This window comes from Brienomyrus brachyistius, chromosome 14 (genome assembly GCF_023856365.1).
Source record: "Brienomyrus brachyistius isolate T26 chromosome 14, BBRACH_0.4, whole genome shotgun sequence".
Taxonomy (NCBI): domain Eukaryota; kingdom Metazoa; phylum Chordata; class Actinopteri; order Osteoglossiformes; family Mormyridae; genus Brienomyrus; species Brienomyrus brachyistius.
This window is the reverse complement of record NC_064546.1, coordinates 449,093-468,134: the sequence shown is the minus strand read 5'-3', so window position 1 is coordinate 468,134 and position 19,042 is coordinate 449,093. Positions and strand designations below refer to the sequence as shown.

Below are 19,042 nucleotides of genomic sequence, written 5' to 3'. Positions count from 1 at the left end.
ATTAATTAAGAGTGTACTAGTACACTAATTGTGCCCTTTTAAGTAAAGTGTTACCTAGACAAAGTATAGTCATAGATCCTTATTTCCATTCATTAATAGTTACCTCGCTTTATTTAGTCTGATATGATTTACAAATGATTCTTATGCAGTGCTTTTGCCTCTGCTTTGGAACAGAGCCTCCCACTCTGCAGTGAGACAATACTGCAGTGCCCACCAGGACAGTGAATGAGAAGACAGACCAGCAGGTTCACTGGAATTATTAGGCAATTCTCTGTACCGGAAATTAAGACAAGCAGTTTCATTCAAAATATCTCCTACTTTACTTGTTTCAACAAATGAAATAACACCAGTTTTGTGATAAATGGTTTGTGAAGAAATCGTGATTTGTGTCTGTGATCAAAACAGATACTACAGAAAACACTGGCCCAAAGGGACAAATGATTTGCAAATCGTATCACGCCACAGGAGTCATAGTTGTGTTAGCGATATAGACCCACCCCGGGGGTGGCTGGAGGTTGAAGAAATGTGAGGAATTGAAGGTCAAGTTCACAACAAGGGGACTCTACCTCCAAGGATAGCAAATGTGAGCACGGGATGGCGAAGCAGTGGGGTCAAGGGTCAAGACTGTACTGGTAGGACCCATGTTGCTGGCCCATGTCAGCCACGAAGAAACAAACTGCCATTGAGGTAATTGAAGTATTCAGGTTGACAAATGGCCAACAACTCCATGCCCCTCACCATTATCAACAAGGCGTCATTAAGTCTGAAGTCCCTGTCAAATAAAACTGAGCAAAGAGAGGAACCAGGCTATTTCAGGCATCTTTAAGTTTAGTCCTTCTAGAGTAAGCTGTCAGGCTAGCAAAAGTCCTCAATTTTTTACCCCAGGCTGTACTCGATGTGTGACAGAAGAAAGCAGATTTTCTTTTTCCTTTATAGACCAGACAGTGAAATTTTATCAAACATCCTAAAAGTCAAAGAAGTTTTTGAAAGAGCCTTTTCAACCTCAAGAGGATCTTGTAATGCATTTAAAAAACTTCTATCTAAACTCATATCCATGAATAAGCAAACAGGAAGTACATTAAAATGCATTGAAAAGACTGTGTGGAATTGTGTATTTGGGAATAATTTCCACTTGCACCATGGAATATAGTTGAAAATATCTTGGTTTACTCCTTCTTTGACATTATTTTGAGAAAATCGTGCAGTATGTCCAGCTTATGCTAGATTTATGCGACTAAAATCAGTTTGCCAATTAGCAATATTATTTCATGGCAGCTCATTCTCCTTAATACTGTCTTCCTTGCATAAATAAAGGCATTTGCCATGGTGCAAAAACAATCCACCATCCAACACAGACCATTTGTGGTCCACATGAACCTTATATGGGCACTTATGGTATCAGTTAGCTGTGCATGACAGTGTGCGGAGGACTCTGACAGGCAGGATGATTTATAGTGCAGTAACTCCAGGACGTGTTCTGTCAAAGCAGGACAATACACAGGCCAAGAATGGTATCCTGTGATTCTGCGACACTGACTTTTCTAAAAAAAGACGAAAATGTGCCAGTGTTTGTCTGGTTTATATCCTGGGTTCTTTTATGAAAAGCAAATAAAAATACAAGCATTTGTATTGGTTGCAGTGCAGCAATCCTGGTATGGATGGTTTGGATGAAAGTGCAAAGCAAATAAGTTTTCAGGGGACAACTAGACATAATGGACAGAAAAATCCTTTTTAGACTCAAGAGACATGCATTCAGTGAGTACGCCTAGCTTAGAACCAAGTAGAACCCAATCTTTTAGAGAACCATTCAGAGCACCATTGCTGTAATGAGCCACGATTCTCACACATTTCCTTTTTATTAGCTTTAATGAGTCTGACTATTCTCCTCTGACATTATCGTGGTGTTTTTGCCGTCATAAATTCCATTGACTGGAACCTTTATGTACAGATACTGTAGTATGGCTGGGCAGAGTATAAGAAAACAGTGTGCAGTTTTTTTTTATTTAATAATGTACAAATAAATGATAGTACTGAGTCATCAAACAGCATCACCACTCACACAGACACATGCATGCACCAACCAAAAACATGAAAGCATGGAAAAAAAATTATATGCATTCGACCCTCGTTTATCGCGGTTAATCAGTTCCAGACTCTACCGCGATAAGTGAATTTCTTCGAAGCAGGATTCGTTATTTATAAATCGAATACTTTCGTAGTTAGAGTATAGAAAACCTGTTGCGAAAGTCGACTCGCAAAGTACGAATAATATCATGAAATCTCTCAAGCCTATGCTTTAGTATGTAAATTCAAAGGAATGTGGCTGTTTCTGAGATGCTGAACCCAGCAACAACCATACAGTACATTATACAGAATCACTTAGGTCAGTCATCATAGCTTTAGTATCATGCTTAGCGGTACAGTCTCTGTGCATCCACATGCTTTTCCTTTTTGGAAGAACAGGAGGTCAACAGGTGTACTTAACAAATGGGACCCTGACTGTCTGTCTCGGTTACACAGAGCTTGGGGCTGGGCTCAGATGTGGGTTTGTTTGTCTGTGACCTTCAACCAGCACGTTTGCTATAAATGAAGAACTTTCAGGTTCATAGGAACCCCTTATTATGAAGAAACCGTTGAAGATGCAAGAACAGAATCCTGCCATAACTCATTTAGTATTTCATAAATATCATATCAAAGAAACCAAACAGGAGATACTGAGGAAGCTGGGTTGTCTTCATTAAAAAATGTTATACTTTTCCCCAGAAGTGGAAGTTTTATTTTCTGAACCTGGAACATACATGTGGTTTCCATGCTGATTACATAATAAGGAAAGCTCGCATCAGTCTGGATTTTAAGCTTTTCCGAAATGCAGTACGGCTGAGTGGATTTCTAGTACTTTGGAATGCCAGATTTAAGAAGATTAATCTTTCAGACCAAATTAAAATAAATTTTGTAGTGAAGCACTGTATTGTATATAGGAGTGAATAGTTTGGCCATTTCTTTCTTGAATACACGTAGTCACTGGGTGGTGCAGGGGTTCTATTTACCATGAATGCAAGACGAATTAGCAAGACCATAAACGCTGACGTCATGCTGTAATGCCTCAACTTTTAATGGAACAATAGGCATTATTATTTTTCCTTTCTCTTTCAGCTTGGAAATTCCCACTTGCTGGAGGAACAGCTCAGGACACTGCTGGAGGACTGCATGGTGTCACAGAGTAGCACATCCGTCTGTGGGTCCATGGAGGGAAATGCATCCCCCAGTGCTGCCAGTGATGGCCCCAGCAGACGCCTGCCCATGGACTCTTTCCGATTGGCTGAGAAGTAGTTATGGTGCGGCATTGATTCTGCAAAGAAGCGGCTCCTCCCTCAGTGATAGTCAGGTCAGTCAGGTGATCCTCAAGCATCCTTAAAATATTGTTGACATAGTTAAAGGGCATTGCATATCTACATTCAGTACTTCAAACACACAGTCAGTATGCCAGCTGATTCAGTACAATATTGTTGGTATCACTGGATGATTCTTGTTTACGTAAAATATATAAAGATTCTTTGATAGTAAAGGTATCCATTGTAGTTACATTAAAGCTGATCGTATTTATTATCAGAGTAATTCTGGATTAGCTGGCCAATGTTAAACTAAAGACTCACACTAGGTGATCCATACATGGCACAAGCACATTGGACCGCCATAGTCTAGCTTGTCGGATTAGGGTGATCAGCTAGCCTGTACAGATCGGGTAGGCTGTGCCGATCGAGTAGGCTATGCAGATCGGGTAGGCTGCGCAGATCGGTTAGCGACAAACATTTAACAAACATGGCAGCAAAGGGATCACTTCAGCCTATGGCAGAGGTACAGCGTTTACTGGAAATTTGGCCTGACAAGACTATCTAGGAACAACTGGATGCAACACACAAAAACCGAGATATCTGGAAAAATCTTATACGTGCAACACAGTAAAATGAACACGATTGTATTACATCCTTGATGAATCTACAAGAGGGCCATCAGTCATCGTGCCCAAAAGGACTCAAAATAAGCCACAAAATAAGAACATTCATCATGAACTCCATTAAAAGTGTGATGGCGCTATTTTTCCTATGTGTTCTTCAAAACAAAAAGTCGCGCGGTGATGATGAAAGCATGCTTGGATCTGGGATGTTAAGCACAATGTGAGCGCAGACCAGTGGCAGAGTGGGGAGGGGGAAAGTCCTTCTCAGGCACGGTGTAAGGTAACCGGCCCAGTGTGAATATTCCTTTAGCTGTATTTACACCACTGAATAGTAATCTGTAATACACAATTCTCAATAAATACTTACAAACAAGTACAGAGTCAAAACAATTCCACAAGTGCTTCTTTTTTCAAACTGTAGTCCTTAATTTCCACAGAAAAAGGAATTATGCAGGAGCAATAACAGTTGAAAGAGGTTTGAAAGTTGCTTTGATCTGCTCTTATCATTTTTCATGGGCACTCCATTGATATAGCTATTCTGATTAGATTTCATGGGGGAAACCCAATGGGTAGATTCTTTCTGGTGGGCTGGTCAGAGTCATGAGGTTATGGTGGCCGTGACGTTCTGATGAGGGTTAGGTTAACCCTAACCCTAACCCTAACCCCACACACAGAGTGGCAAATGGGGACAGAGGCATGGTGTAACACTGTCAGGTAAGCCATGCCAGTGAAAAGGGTGGCAAAGAAATGCCCCAAATTCCTGCCTCCACAGGTAAGTCTGATTATCCTAAAGTAGCGGTCAGTGGGGCAATTATATGGTGAAATGCTAATGTTCCCTGTTGTTCCTTTGGTAGCACACAGCACAATAACAACAAGAACACAGGCATGGTTTCAAGGTGATTATGGTTACTGGAATTATGATCATGACGGAGAGAGAATGTTATAATTGACTGTTAGGAAACTACTTCTAGTACCAGCTGGCTTGATCTTAAATGCTTTGTTTGTACCTTGAGGCTAATAGAGAGTTTTAAGCATCTGGCCACAGCAGAAGTGATGCCAAGCTTGGGTGTGGGGTTAATTCAAATAATAATTACATAAAGAAAGCCATGACTGCTACAGAGAAAAAAAGTTTTGCTGCTATCTTTATATGTCATATCTTCCCCTGCAATATAGTAAAACCTTCAACATTTAATTCACAGGATAATTAACAGACTATATTTTTCAGGTATCGATTTCACTTGACAGAGTGGTATCTGGGGCATTTTACTGACATTAAGTTTTCTACTGCATTTGTATGTATTCAGCGTTTATAAAAAAAAAGCACTTGAGATAAACCAGGAGAATTACACTCACAGCCTTTCCTGACTGCGTCTAGGCACCGAATGCCATGACGTGAGAAAGGAGTGTTCCCCTCCTTCCTACACAAAATCCTTACCATTTCATTCCCACTAGCCTGACGTACAATTCATAAGAGTCTGCCAAGTACTTCCCCGTCATGCTTAGGGCTGGATTTCCATACTTACCCTAGAGGGATGTAATTCTTGCACTTGGGGGTCTCTGACATTGTTATGACAGCCTGTAGACAAGAGTGCCTAGAGGCAGTGTTACCAAACCAGAATCCAAAATCCACATTTGTTTTCCTCCCTTTGTGCCCTGTGCTTTAGCAGCTTGAATGCCTAACATCTTGTTGCATTTAACCAAGCGGTTCTCCTGAGTATAACCCAGAGTGGAATGTTTGCACTGCCTGCTGTCAGCTTTCCCTGGTATCCTGAGTGTGTGTGTGTGTGTATATGTGTGGTCCAGGTATACCTTACCTTGTGGGGACCAAATGTTCCCACAACGTGATGAATACCCATTTCCTGGTCCCCCAAATGGGAAAAACTCTATTTTATAAAAATCTGTGACTGCAATGAAAACATTAAAAATGCAAAAACTCTTGTACTTCGTTTGGTTACTTATGGTCATGGTTAGGGGGGTTAAGGTTAGCATTAGCATTTCTCCCATAGAAATTAATGAGCAGTCCCCAAAAAGATATGATTACACAATTGTGTGTGTGTGTGTGTGTGTGTGTGGGCAGAGAGGGAGGTTATAAGGAAGCCAGTTCTGTGTGTGCACATGACGTGTTAGTACAGAGTTCTACAGTGATGTTTCTGACTGCTAAAGCAGGGAGTAGGGGAGATGTAACGGGGAACGCAACTTCTATTCTGAGGTGGCATGGAAGCCTAATGTCTCTGTGCAGGTAATAGGAAGGCAGACAGCAAGGCCTGCCTCTTAGAAGAATGTGCTAGATAAGTGAGAAAGCATTTCGTCAGCTCCTTCATAGTTTGTTCTCACATGGTTTTAAGGTAAATAGTTGGTGAATTAAACAGCCACAGCTCACCTGTGTAATGTTGACAGTCGAACAGATTTGGTAAATATGTGGCAGGGATCACTGTGGTTTACTGTTGGCCAGCAGTTGTGTAATATATTTTTGTTTAAGAACCGAGGAAGCAGTCAGATAAAGTATGAGAGATGGTGGAATGCATCAATGGATGCATATAAATGGTCTCTCCTTTGTCGATAAGTCCATAATTCTTTTGGAACTCGTCTCTGCAGACATTTCTGAGAAACCATGAGGGGTCTGACGAGAATGTCAGGGGTCTTTTTTCTTTACCCAATTGGGTGTCCTTGTGCATTTATACTGGAAAATGACGACATTCTCTCTGCAAATTCTCTCTGGAGTCTAACTGTTTGTGGTCTCTCAAGTTCAAGGGCAGGATCACTGCAACTGGGTATTATTGCAGTGTGTGAGTGTTGACATGATGTATACCGATATATAATCTTTGAAGGCCTACTGGATTATTTTTTTTAGGATATCTGCGAATGATCAAATGAACCTTTCTGTGTTTTATTAAGTGGTTATAAAGGGACTGAACATGGATTTGGAAACGTGAACAGCAGAAGCTCAGAGAAAAAATAGCCCATTAGGGAAGTTTTCCATTTTATGGACTGTTGTTTATTGTTCTGTTGTATGTTACAAAATAACTGGTTTGAGTAAAAACAGCTTTTTCTGTATGGCAAAACTAGAGAAAAAAAATGTTTACAAGCATCACTAAATGTATAAAAAGGAAAGAAATTTTAACCAAAATGGGTAAAGAACAAAACATCCTCACGTCAGTGTGCAAACAGTTTATACAGATAGAAACGCTTCCACCTCTTGGTGCATCTCCTGATAAATTATTTAAATAGCATATATCTACACATGTATGAAATTACCTCTTAAAATAGCAAAGAGAAACATAATAATTTATCCATTGAAAAGGCATTGGACATAATATAAAGCACAACATATTTATAAAAAAACAGTCTCCCATTCAATATCTTTACTGTTGGGGGATTTCTCTCCTACAAAAAAATATTTTTTTTTACTATATACAGCATAAAATAAGTGTTCCACTACAGTAGCGCTAAATAGAGAAATTAACCAATCTGTATTCTGCTGCGGAAAGACACTCTTACGTGTTGCTGGTTCAATTGTACAACAACAATGAGGTAATATTTGTACATCCAACTTTTTCTTTGTTGTTATTTCATTTCTCTCAGAAATGTAAAGAAATGTACAGACACACAGGTCATACATACTGTGCGGGGGAACAGTGCTTCTAGGTTTGCTGTTTGTCTTTTCTTTTTGGATTGGGGAAGGCAAAGGGAACGAGATAATAATGCAGTCTGTTGCAGACTGGTCAAAACATGAAAGTCCCCATTTCCAGTTTCACTTTGGTTAGTGGGGAGTCTCATTGTTTGTTTGTTTTTTTTTGTTTGTTAAACAATAAATGGCAGACAAAGACAAATTCTGAACATCACAGTTCAATGCTGTACTATCCATTGAGAGCATACTTAATAAATATGGACCTATTTACAATCCAACAAACCACAGTCTTCTCAAAGACTGACAGGACGCCTGCTTTGAGAGTTAGGCCCACCTGTTCCTCCCCCTGCCCCTAATTCCTTCTGAGCAATGATGAGTAAACACAAAGCAATAAATAATCTATAAATATTTTCCTCCATTTCATTATTTTTATAAGCTTGATCTCTACATTTTCTTTGCTTTTCTTGCCACTTACTGCCCCCACTATTACTTTTTGCAGAGGAAGCCGATCTTATTTTGGCTCTCAGTCCAGTGTTTCCAATCCTGATTTTGCCCGACAAAATTCATTTATGCCTGGTTATGCAACCTAATTCTGAATGTCGAAAAGCCAAACACCCGGGACACGACAGAAATGCTTGAATTTGTGGCTCAGCCATTGTCTTGTTTTTAGGTTCATTTCTTATTATCTAATGCGAGGAACTACTCAGGAAATCATATCTTGCCCTGAGGAAAACTATGTTAACTGAACTGAGGAAACAGTCGATTGCCAGCCACATTACTACAGCAGCAATGGGGGAAAACAACTAGGTTTGGGTTTTGTAATGGGACAATTTCATGATAGTTCCTCTTTCCCAATCAAAAGAATAATCTGGGGTCCTTTAAATGGAGATGAGAGATATATTAGGCTTTGAAAAAGCTAGCACATTCTTCAGCTACATAATAATTATAATGTGATACTTTTTTGGAAAACAAGGCAAGCTGGCTCTTTGTGAAACACACACACACACACACACACACACACTCAACACAATCACTCTTCCATGGTAACAGTCACTCCATTTTGTCCCTCAACAATCTCCAATGGGTCTCTGACCCATGTCCAAAAAATATGAAATAGTCTTATTGCTTTCTTCATCCTCGAAACAAGTTTGTCCTTTTTTAAAAATTTAGTCCACAGCAGATCTGAGGTTATCAATACTCAGTCTTTTCATGGGACCTCCATCCGAAGTGAAAAGCAGATAAGTTCTGAAGTGCATAGACATCTGTTGGAAGGGTTTTCCACGCAGAGCAGAGAAAGATAAAGAGCCTTTTTAGAGAGAGAGAGAGAGCCGTCTCCCCTTTCAGCAAAGCAATGCATTTTCTGCTCTACCTGCCTTTGGTGGAGGGGTCTGATCTTCGCTTGGCAGTCAGCTGGTTTGTCCCAACGTCAAATTACCTTGAAGTTAATCACATGCTCTCAGTCCACCATTGAACTTGTCGCAGAAGAAAAGAGTAATGAGGATATGGTCCCAAGGCTTACAATGTAAAATTATATTTATAAACGAAAGGTACATTCTTCTGAAAGCCTCTCATTGGTGCATTTATGCGTCTGAAAGAAAACATAACAAAAAGAAAAAAATATTAGTGTTATGTCATTTTGTGCGAAAAAAAATGCAATTAACACTTTTGGAAGAGTCATGCAGACTATCTTACCCCTGCATTCGTATTTGAGGTCGGAGAAGTACACCATCTCTTGAGAGAAGACAAAGAGACCCAGTCTTCCACCTGCATATGTCTTGTCATATATGCTTCCAGAATCCGCCATGATTTTCTTGCCTTCATACATAACAACTCTGAAACGGGAAAGACAATAGTTAATATTTAGTACATTTATTTTCAGAATCTGTTTGACTATGTGTGAGTTTAATAATGTCTTGACGCATCTCTTCTTAGTGTTTACCTGATGTGTCCTGTTCTTGGTCGGTGAATTAAGTGCCACCTGTAAGCAGTAAAGTCTTTCCAGCCGATATTCTTAGGGTCATGCCAGAGGGTACGCACCTAAAGTAAAGGAATATAAAGTGTAAATTAACCATTCTTTGTTATTTTGAAGGACTGTAGAACAACGAAAGTTTTCCTTTTTAACTGTCGGCTACCTGTCCAGGGGTGTCCCCTGTGTGCCAAAGAGCATTCCTCAGATGTTCTCCAGGTCCAGTCGTGGAATTGACCACCTTGATGGAAAGCCCTGAATATCCTTGAGCTTTGGTGGGAGTACTAGACCAGTACGTTTGTGTGATCTGCTTCCACATCACCACATAAAAGCGAGCACTTGACTGGTAGCCGAACACAAAGCCAGCGTAGTCATCATCTCGGTCGGTGTTGATAAAGAAGGTTCCACTGAAGTCCACAGCATTGAACTCATCAAAACCTAAGAGTAGAAGATGAGGAAATAGTCAAAACATCTCTAAAAACACTGGAAGCTCTACCATTTAGCCATAAATGCACCTCTTCTTTGAAGAACGTACCGACAGCGATGCCTGGGTCACAGTTGACGGTCTGTACCAGTTCTTTTCCTTGATGCCGCACCACCCAGTTGGGATCAATCTGAGATGTTCCCTTGGGGTCCAGGGGTACCATCTGAAATTTGCGGAAATCTGTTTCGCTGATAGCGAAGTTCTCAGGGCACACGTCATATATATCAGGAACGTTGTCTTGGTCAAAGTCATCTTTGCAAGCATCGCCACGGCCATCACCTGGTGTTTGGAAGAAAGAGAAAGGCCCAATTCTTACACATTTCTTTTCAGTGTTAATGAAGTTTATTGAATGAGTTCTTAATTTCTGGTTGACTCACCATCAGAGTCCAACTGATCTGGATTGTACGCCAGCCTACAGTTGTCCTTGTCATCAGGAATTCCGTCATTGTCATCGTCATGATCACAGGCGTCTCCCTTTCCGTCTTTGTCATGGTCAGCTTGGTTGGCGTTGGGGATGTAGGGGCAGTTGTCCAAATTGTTCTGATGACCATCTTCGTCGATGTCCTGGTTGCTGTCGCACTTGTCTCCCACAAGGTCTGAGTCAGAATCTACCTGTAAGACGGATATAAATTATATTTTAGTAAAAGTAGCAAAAACATTATTAGTTAATCCAGTGAAACCTTGTAACATGGTTAAGGTCTCGCTTTTGACTCTTTCATCACTCCAGGTATCTAAATCATTTAATGACGGGTTCCTTACTGCTATCCATCATTTGACAACCCTTCTGAGGTTCAGTGGCAGTGCATGCAAGCAGTACCTCTACAGCAAGTCTTGTAGTTAGTGAATTGGCAGGAATATACACGTATTCGCAATGACAATCACAATGAAAGAGAAGGGATGTGAGCATTTTGCTCATTTCTCTCCCAAAGTAGGTTCTGCTGATCCCGGGGGGGTATATTCCTTCCCTTCATTAAGCCACAGCACAATTGTGATCCATAGGGATTGTGCAAGGATGGTTTTGCAGTATTGTAGTAGTGAATAACATGCATCGGTCACTAGAACTTCACAAATGTTTTCTTCTGTGCAGTTTACAAAAGTCCTTCAAAGAAAAAAACTTGAAGGAATGGCTCCACTTTAAATGCTACATTGTATATTATTCTTTTACTCAGATGTGGCCAGTTTTGTTTTTCATTTGCAAAGGAATTACGTTTGCATCTCTTCCTTTTAATATTCCGATATGGATCATCCATGTTGCACCTAAATATGAACTCTAGATCACAGGCAAGGACTGGGGTCTATTCATAAGAAAAATATCAAGCTGTGTTTTCTTTATGTTTTGTTTTCTGAAATTTCTCACAAATGTGACACACTCACCTGATCTGGATTGTGCTCAAGAGGGCAGTTGTCACACTGGTCTCCAACTCCATCTAGATCAGTGTCTCTCTGGTCAACATTGTAGACATATGCGCAGTTGTCCTTCTCATTCAGAATGCCTTTTAAAAATCAAGATAGTACAATTTTTAATACCACCATTAAAGATGTAAAAGTCAAGTTCAGTCATCTCATGTCACCTCTGGCTTGCTCACTGGGGGCTTTAGACGAAGATAATGTAAAGTGCTTTGAGACAATGAGGTATACAAATAAAATTGAACTGAATTTAACTGAATCTTCGCCTTGTTTATGTTGTATAGCAGCCTTATGACATCTTACCATCACCATCGATATCCACGGCACAAGCGTCGCCCTCTCCATTGTCGTCTGTGTCAGTTTGGTCAGGGTTACTGTTGTATGGACAGTTGTCGCAACGATCCCCAACATCATCGCGGTCATAGTCATACTGCCTGGGGTTGTAGACGAACTGGCAGTTGTCCTGGATTCAACAAAAGCATGGTTTAGACTACTGAAAATACATAATTTCTTAAGTCTGACCCCACTAACCATCATCCTTGTGAAGTCAACATATGGGAAGCTTGTAATTTAAAAGCACATGATATATCTATTCATAGGAAGAAAAATCAAAGCACATGATAACTAGAAAGCGACTTTCAGGTTTAGCTTGGCAGTAACTACTGGTATGTAGCATTTACTGCGTGAATTAGCATTATGGCTTACATGAAACTACCATTCATTTATTTTGTTTTTGCAGTTTTGTTACACATTATCAATTATAATAAAGGCATTAAATCTTTTGTTCTTAACGACATGATGCAGTATTCTGCAGTTTTGGAAATTTTATATGCAAGCTTTTATGCAGCAGTTGCTGATCCTAGTGGGGACTGGTATGTTATTCTTATGAGCCGAATGAGTCTTACCCTGTCGTCAGGAATGCTGTCATTGTCATCGTCATTATCACAAGCGTCACCAACGCCATCCTTATCATAGTCTTCCTGCCCTGAGTTTGGAAGGTTGGGACAGTTGTCCTGAAAATTAAAATGAGTTAGTGAGCGATGAATGAGTCATATTTAACAAACAAGACCATGTATGCTGTGGGACACAGAGCAGGATTTTACTCAGAAATATACCTTCTTGCAGTGGTAGGTGGCATTCTCCACACACACAAGATCGGCATTAGGCCAGCCGTCCAGGTCAGTGTCCTCTCCGCAGATGTGTCCATTCCCTGCATAGCCAGGTCTGCACTCGCAACGAAACATGGTTTCCGTGAAGTGCCCCAGGTAGATGCAGCGGGCATTCTTGTTGCAGTCATGGCTTCCGTCAACGCAAGGATTACGAGGTTCACAGGCCTGGCAGACGGATATAAGGCCAATGTCAGCGTCCTGCCTGAGAAGGTTGTGCTTTTCACTATATTGCGAAATTCTGTTTTTGGATGGAACAATTTGGCTCTTACCTGCTTCTTAGCAGTGGCTTCCTCCACACCCCTGCCAAAAGGCTGGGATCCGGCATAACGAGGGGGGCAGGGTAGGCAATTGTACCCTGGCTCTGTGTTTTCACACCGATGGACCCCATTGTGCACAAAGCATGCATCAGGAACCTCATTACACTGCGGACAGAAAAATGCAATATTGAATTTCAGAGCTCCCTTGAGTCACTATCCATCATAAATTAATATGACTGAATCTCCATGGAAGTTACCTCATCGATGTCTTTGCAGTTGATTCCATCTCCAGTGTAGCCAGCAGGACAGCTGCCACACTTCCATGAGCCATCAGGGAAGCTGGTGCACTTGGCCCCAGCAAAGCATGGGTTAGACAGACAGCCATCTGCGGGTTAAACCAAAGATATTTAGAACTCTGTACTCTGCGGGAGACCTGCTGAGATATTATATTAAATGCATACCATTTTATACAGCAAGAAAGGACACTTACCAATGGGACAGTCCTGCTTGTTACACAGCTGTGTTGCCTTAGCATCACCTTGGCATTCCTTGCCTCCATATTTGGGTGCAGGATCATTGCAGAGACGCTCACGCATCTGGACACCTCCACCGCAGGTAACAGTGCAAGTGTCCCACAGAGACCACGGTCCCCAGTTGCCATTGACTGCCAGAACAAAAGGGCCGAGAGATCAGCATACGAGCAATTCGAGGACGTATATGGCTTGTTCGTTCATGGTTTGCGTCGGTCCTCTACATACTTGGGCAGTGTGGCTTCTCGCACTTCTCTGTCTCCCTGCCCTTTCCCACGCAGTCCTTGCCACCCATCTGTGGCGTCGGTGAGTTGCATAGGCGGATACGGGTGATGACGCCCTCACCACATGTCACCGAGCATGAGGACCAGGGAGACCAGTGGCTCCAGCTGCCATCCTGCTTGACTGGTGAGTTGACAAGCCGGAGAGGGAAATTTAAAAACATGCAGAAGAAGGACCAAGGCCATAATAACAGGAGCAGAAAGGGGATAAAGAGTCTGCAAAGGCACTCACATCTCTTGTCACATTCCTGGTAATAGCAGTCCCTCGTCTGCACAGAGGTTCCCTCGCAGTTGTTATTGATGCGATCGCAGGAGCGACCTCGCTGCTGAATGCCCCTTCCACAGGACACGGAACAATGGGTCCATTCAGACCAGGGGGACCAGCCGTCATCAGCGTAGTCACTTGCTGGAGAGGGGAGGGACACAAAGGCTGAGCTATTCCTCCTTTCCAAAGCTTTAAAGAAAAGCTTTTAAAACGTGCCCCTAATGGGCTGCTTTTAGCATGGGCAACTTGAGACAAGCCACTCCATAGAGTGTTCTGTGCAATATAAAGGGCCTAGATGCCAACAAGGAGTCAAGTGATAGAGCATTGGCAATATCATGTACAGATAAATTTGCAAACATTATAAAGGTGATGCTCTTAAATATATATCTTTATATTTATGTCCCAGGAATTAATGAAATATGTATAGCATAGAGTAAATCCAAATGATTAAATCCTACCTCTGTTGTACAGCACAATTAAACACTCTAGCCAATCACAGCCATACTTATACTATAATATGCATGCCACATAATGAGTGCTGTTCTATATTTAACATCAATAACTTGTAATTATATATCTGGCAAATTAAAAAAAGATACCAAGTCTATGAAGAGCAGTCAGTTTTCACGGGTTATTATCTAATTCTACTGAAAGAGTAATAGACGTGAATACTAACGGATACCACAGCGAGGACAGCACTCTCCATCCGGAACAGTGGCATTGGCACAGGGCATCAGTGGGCAGGAAATCTCGCGACATATGGTTGCCGAGTTCTGCGAAGAGAAATTCCAGAATTAGCAGCGGTGGGGAGCACGCTTTTTTGCAGACAGGTCGGCTACCGCAGGCGTGCCGAAAAGCTGGACTGCTAATTTATCATCAAGCAGAAACCCCTTTGCTCTATCCGGATTGTTTGTTGTTGTTTGGGAACAAAATAGTGATCTTTGATCAGCAAAACAGACTCCTGCAGAGCTGCATCTCCTGCCTATACACCTGCTTTCTGCCAGGGCACCTGGGTAGGAGTATGAGCATGCCAGTAGGAAGTGGGGGGGGGGTGGTGGAGGATATGACAGGGCCTACACTGCAAAGGTCTGTCAGCAGCTCCATGCTGCCTCGACCTTTCAGGGAGGCCAAAGTGCTGCTATCGGTCTGCATGCTCCATCTAATTAAACAGGCAAATTCCTGACATCTGGCCAGCTTGGGTAACCTGCACGGCAGCTACCAATAACGTGAGTGAGAAAGCCAACATTCACCCTCTTTTTAAAGATGGAAGCAACCCTGTCCAGCTGCTTTTGCAGAATTACATTGTGATTCCTAATTAGAAGCAAAGTGTTGCTGAGAGAACAGACACATGCCTCGTCGCCTCAGTCAGAGCTACATAAATGAAGGTGCCCTTGCAGTTAATTGCAGCGTCGCATTGTGGGATTTCTGCCATCTGCCTGTCAAACCAATTACAGGCCAGATTACAAAGCTTGTGCTCTTAAAGGATGATGAGTACCTCAGCACATGCACGATTAGAACATTACCTGGCAAGTACACCGAGTACAGCCATCCACTGTCCATTCATCTCTGTTCTGGTGCTGGATGCCATTGTGGATGCAGACGCTGGTGTGTTTACGGATCTGGGATATCAGAAAGCTGTTGTTTTGGGTCTGAAAAAAAGCAGAACGAAAGGACTGTTACTGAAGAAATAGGATTAATTGTCTGGATAAAGTGCTTTGGATCTGTGCAGTACTGAATGCGGCTGAAACCGGGTGGCCTGCTTAGCATGGATCACAGTTAACAGGCAGAAAGTCATTCACTCCCTTGTATATAAATCCCTTCAATTTTGATCTTACCACTGTTTGAAGATCTTTACTCAGCTGCTTGACAACCACCTCAAGTCCCCTGAGTTCCTTAAACATGCTGGCGAGATCCTCACAGGAAAATCCACAGACAGCTTGCAGATCTGCAGCGGCAAGGCATTCCCTTCAGCCTCACTCGGAACATTAACCATGTTTGGTTCTTCAAAAAAAAACATCACTCGGTCCTCACTTGGTATAACGCTTACCTTTCGTTTTGTGGCCAATGTAGTCTGTCCTAATAGCTGGCCTGGACCCATTCACTGGGTTGTCCAGGGTAAAAGTATCGGTGAAGGTAGCTGGAGAGGGAAGGCACATAGGAATGTTTCTGTAGGATATCTAAAACAATCCCGTGTTAACACTCATTGCCGTTTTAACTATTAATTACTTATTAACTATTTACTCATTTATTACTCATTTCGGGTGACTAAAATACGTTGATGCAAGGCACTGCAGAGTCTCCTTATAATAACACGTGTAATAAAAACTTAAGCAATTATTTCTGTAACTCTGAACTCATGTAGTTGGAATCGCAGGTTTAGCGCAGTAGAAGCTTCTTGTAAATCGATGAGAGGTCTTTAATATGACCAGACTATTCCTAATACGATCGAGGAAATTGCAAGTCAATACTTACAACTTTGACACCCTTTATTTCGTAGAATTGCGTCCAGAGTAGTTCCAAACACAAAGCGTACGTTCTGAAGCACTCCCTGTAGAAAGCACGCGTATTTAGACGTACAATCTTTAAAAAAAATCTTAGTACATTTTTCCGTTTATAATTTACATTGCAAGTTTAACCATCTTGTCATTTGCTTACCATAAACTTGTCTTTCACTGCCCCCTTGCCGATCCTCAGACGCGCTACTGCTGGTACATCATGGGTCAGCATACTGTAAATTGGCACATCCATTTCCTCGGTGTTGATCTCTTCGCACCCAACGAACAACTGAACCCGGTCTTCCTGCACGAAGAGGGTGATGTTCTTCCAGTGGCTGGTCGCTAGATCTGCATCTTCTATCGACACCACCTGTTGCTTGTTGTCCGTGGAATAAACCACGTCTAGCGTATTTGCCTTGCCGTTTGAAACTATTTCGAAAATCGGTCCGGACCCATCCATCTTTTCCACCGTCAAAAGACTTCCCCTTGTCCTCTTGAACTGCTTGAAAGTGACCAAGAGAAGAAATCCCCTCTCTGCATGTATAGAGTCAATCAAGTCCCTCAAGGTGGTCTCGGGAAGTGGGGGTATCAGGTCCGGGTCCAGAATCTTATAAGCGGGGCTGTATGGATCTGGTCCTTTTACTAATGTTACCCCATGGTTCTTCTTATGAACTCGAACTAACTCGAACAAGTCGTATACACTATTATCATCTCCGCTCTCTGAAAAATGAGAAATAACAGTTAGTGTCATGTCAGGAGAAAAATTAAACCTGCTATATTTCACTGGATTTATGCAATAATAACAGCTAACCCTTGGGGGAAATGGAGTGGGGAAAACGCTCAAGGTTACAGTTACACTTATATACACATTTATACACATTTACCAAGTTTGATATTCTCACCTGCCACTCTGCTTCCGTCACAGCTCAAAATCAGCAACCACAGAAAAAGCACCGACCGCTTCATTCTGAGACTTCAGTTCTTTGAATGTCTGAAAAACAAAACGTTCCGACGATACATTCAAAAATAATATTTTAATTACCCTCAAAATAGCCGATATTAATCAAAACCCATATGAACAAAATACATATGAAATACATCTGTTATTAATTCAACGGCACATATACTTCCTTGCAAATCAATCAAAATAAAAAATATTCGTCCACCTACCCTTGCGAATAAAATAATTCAGTACTCGTAACAGTAAATCCAAATTTAAGAGAAAGTCCTTAGGGTTCAAGTTCTCGCAGCCTCTGTTTAGGCTTGAAAAAGTCCAAGTGGCAGTACTTAGTACTGCGTTTTATTATAAAAAAAAATAAAAATAATAGTAACTTTTTCTTCTTTGCGCGATCTTTTTTCAGATGCTCAAACTTAACTATAACCAGCGAGGACAAAGTGCTATTTAAATAGTTTCATGACATTCCTAAGATCCTCTCTCCACCAATCAGAAGCTGGCAGGAAAAAGGGACGAGCTTATGCATTTACCTCACAACGCGGAGTAAAATATCTGAGACATATACGTCAGAAGAAAAGACAAAGAAAAAAAGCGAAGCATTCCAGAGCTGAAATTCCGTAACCAGATTAATATTTTATAGAGATAAACGCGCCAAGCCATTGCTTCCTGTTAGAAGTACATCATCTGTCTGAAATTTCCTTTGCATTTTATTGTAATTTTAGTAAGCTTTCATAGCAGTCTTCGCAAATGAAAATTTTACAACAGAACCTCCCCAGTTAAAGTAATTTAACTTGCGATAATTTAAACGAGCTTACAAAGTATGGCGAGAGAACGGATGTTTAGGCTCACAAGGTGCTTTATCGTTACTCAAACTTATAGTCCTTATAAAGAAAATAGAGTCACACATCAGGAGAGAGTTCCGGAGAAGGATGCAGCGCCGACCATACGCTGCTATTCACCCTTCGGCCGTTAGAGGCCGTTGGGGGAGCTTCTGTGAGGAGTGAAATTTTAGTACTTCCAATCAAGAATACATTCAAACTACTAAAACGTGAAAATGCTTTTAATGTTTGTATGTACTTCCAAATGTATTTGCACGTCCTATTTGTTAGTTGTAAATAACGCTGTATTCATGATAGGCCTATTAAAGTATTGTTTAAATTCAGCTTTATTAGCTTAAATGTGCTTTGATATCCAGATTTGTTGATAACAGGTGAAGTCAGGGGATCCATAAAGGGGAGGGCAGTTAGGAAGATTCAAAGGGTCCCTGAGCAACAGGGGCCCTAAAAAAATTAGAATGTAATATGATTGGTCTGGGGTGGGGCCCGATACCATACCCTTTCATGGGGTCCAAATCTCTAAAGACCCCCCCCCACACACATACACACACACTTTTCCACTCAATTGTCAACTTCCATAGAATCTCTAACCAGGTGAAAGGTATGTGTGACTCATTATCTATCACCGTAAGCTGCACTTCCAGCATGTCAATCACAGGCTGAACTTGAGTAAGACTCCGCAGCCTGGCAGTGACATGAATTCTTTTCTTCTCCAAAGGAACCAGTACAATGGTCCAGTACAGACAATAAACTGGGAATGTGGTGCGAAAAGCAGCAGATTTTTTGCAGAATTTGAAATGAATCTTAATGCAGC

General features: G+C 41.5%; 2 protein-coding genes across 2 annotated transcripts in view; one reads left to right on the top strand and one right to left on the bottom strand.

The window, feature by feature from the left end:
* Nucleotides 1-7,129, top strand: part of fsip1 (fibrous sheath interacting protein 1) — a 61,307-nt gene extending 54,178 nt beyond the window's left edge. Inside the window, exon 10 of the mRNA XM_048974488.1 lies at nucleotides 3,154-7,129. Coding sequence (XP_048830445.1) covers nucleotides 3,154-3,330 — 177 coding nt within the window. The 3' untranslated portion in view covers nucleotides 3,331-7,129. The remainder of the gene's footprint in view (nucleotides 1-3,153) is intronic.
* On the bottom strand, nucleotides 6,928-17,819 carry thbs1b (thrombospondin 1b). The gene is made up of 23 exons (XM_048974483.1): nucleotides 17,608-17,819; nucleotides 17,340-17,428; nucleotides 16,598-17,157; nucleotides 16,415-16,490; nucleotides 15,990-16,079; nucleotides 15,778-15,887; nucleotides 15,466-15,591; nucleotides 14,619-14,715; nucleotides 13,910-14,083; nucleotides 13,625-13,801; nucleotides 13,357-13,530; nucleotides 13,124-13,251; nucleotides 12,879-13,031; nucleotides 12,556-12,774; nucleotides 12,346-12,453; nucleotides 11,744-11,903; nucleotides 11,408-11,526; nucleotides 10,411-10,645; nucleotides 10,085-10,312; nucleotides 9,716-9,987; nucleotides 9,523-9,620; nucleotides 9,276-9,415; nucleotides 6,928-9,171 (listed from the first exon to the last, which is right to left on the bottom strand). The coding sequence occupies exons 2-23, from the start codon at nucleotides 17,401-17,403 to the stop codon at nucleotides 9,164-9,166; spliced, it is 3,516 nt and encodes a 1,171-aa protein (XP_048830440.1). The 5' UTR covers nucleotides 17,404-17,428; nucleotides 17,608-17,819; the 3' UTR covers nucleotides 6,928-9,163.
* Nucleotides 17,820-19,042: the final 1,223 nt, after the last annotated feature.

Coding starts and splice junctions, on each gene's coding strand:
- thbs1b (XM_048974483.1), bottom strand. CDS start 17,403: ATGAAGCGGTCGGTGCTTTTTCTGTGGTTGCTGATTTTGAGCTGTGAC. Junction 14,084..14,618: donor CTGTCCTCGCTGTGGTATCC/GTTAGTATTCAC, acceptor TCCCCTCTCCAG/CAAGTGACTACGCTGATGAC. Junction 13,802..13,909: donor CCAGGAATGTGACAAGAGAT/GTGAGTGCCTTT, acceptor TCAACTCACCAG/TCAAGCAGGATGGCAGCTGG.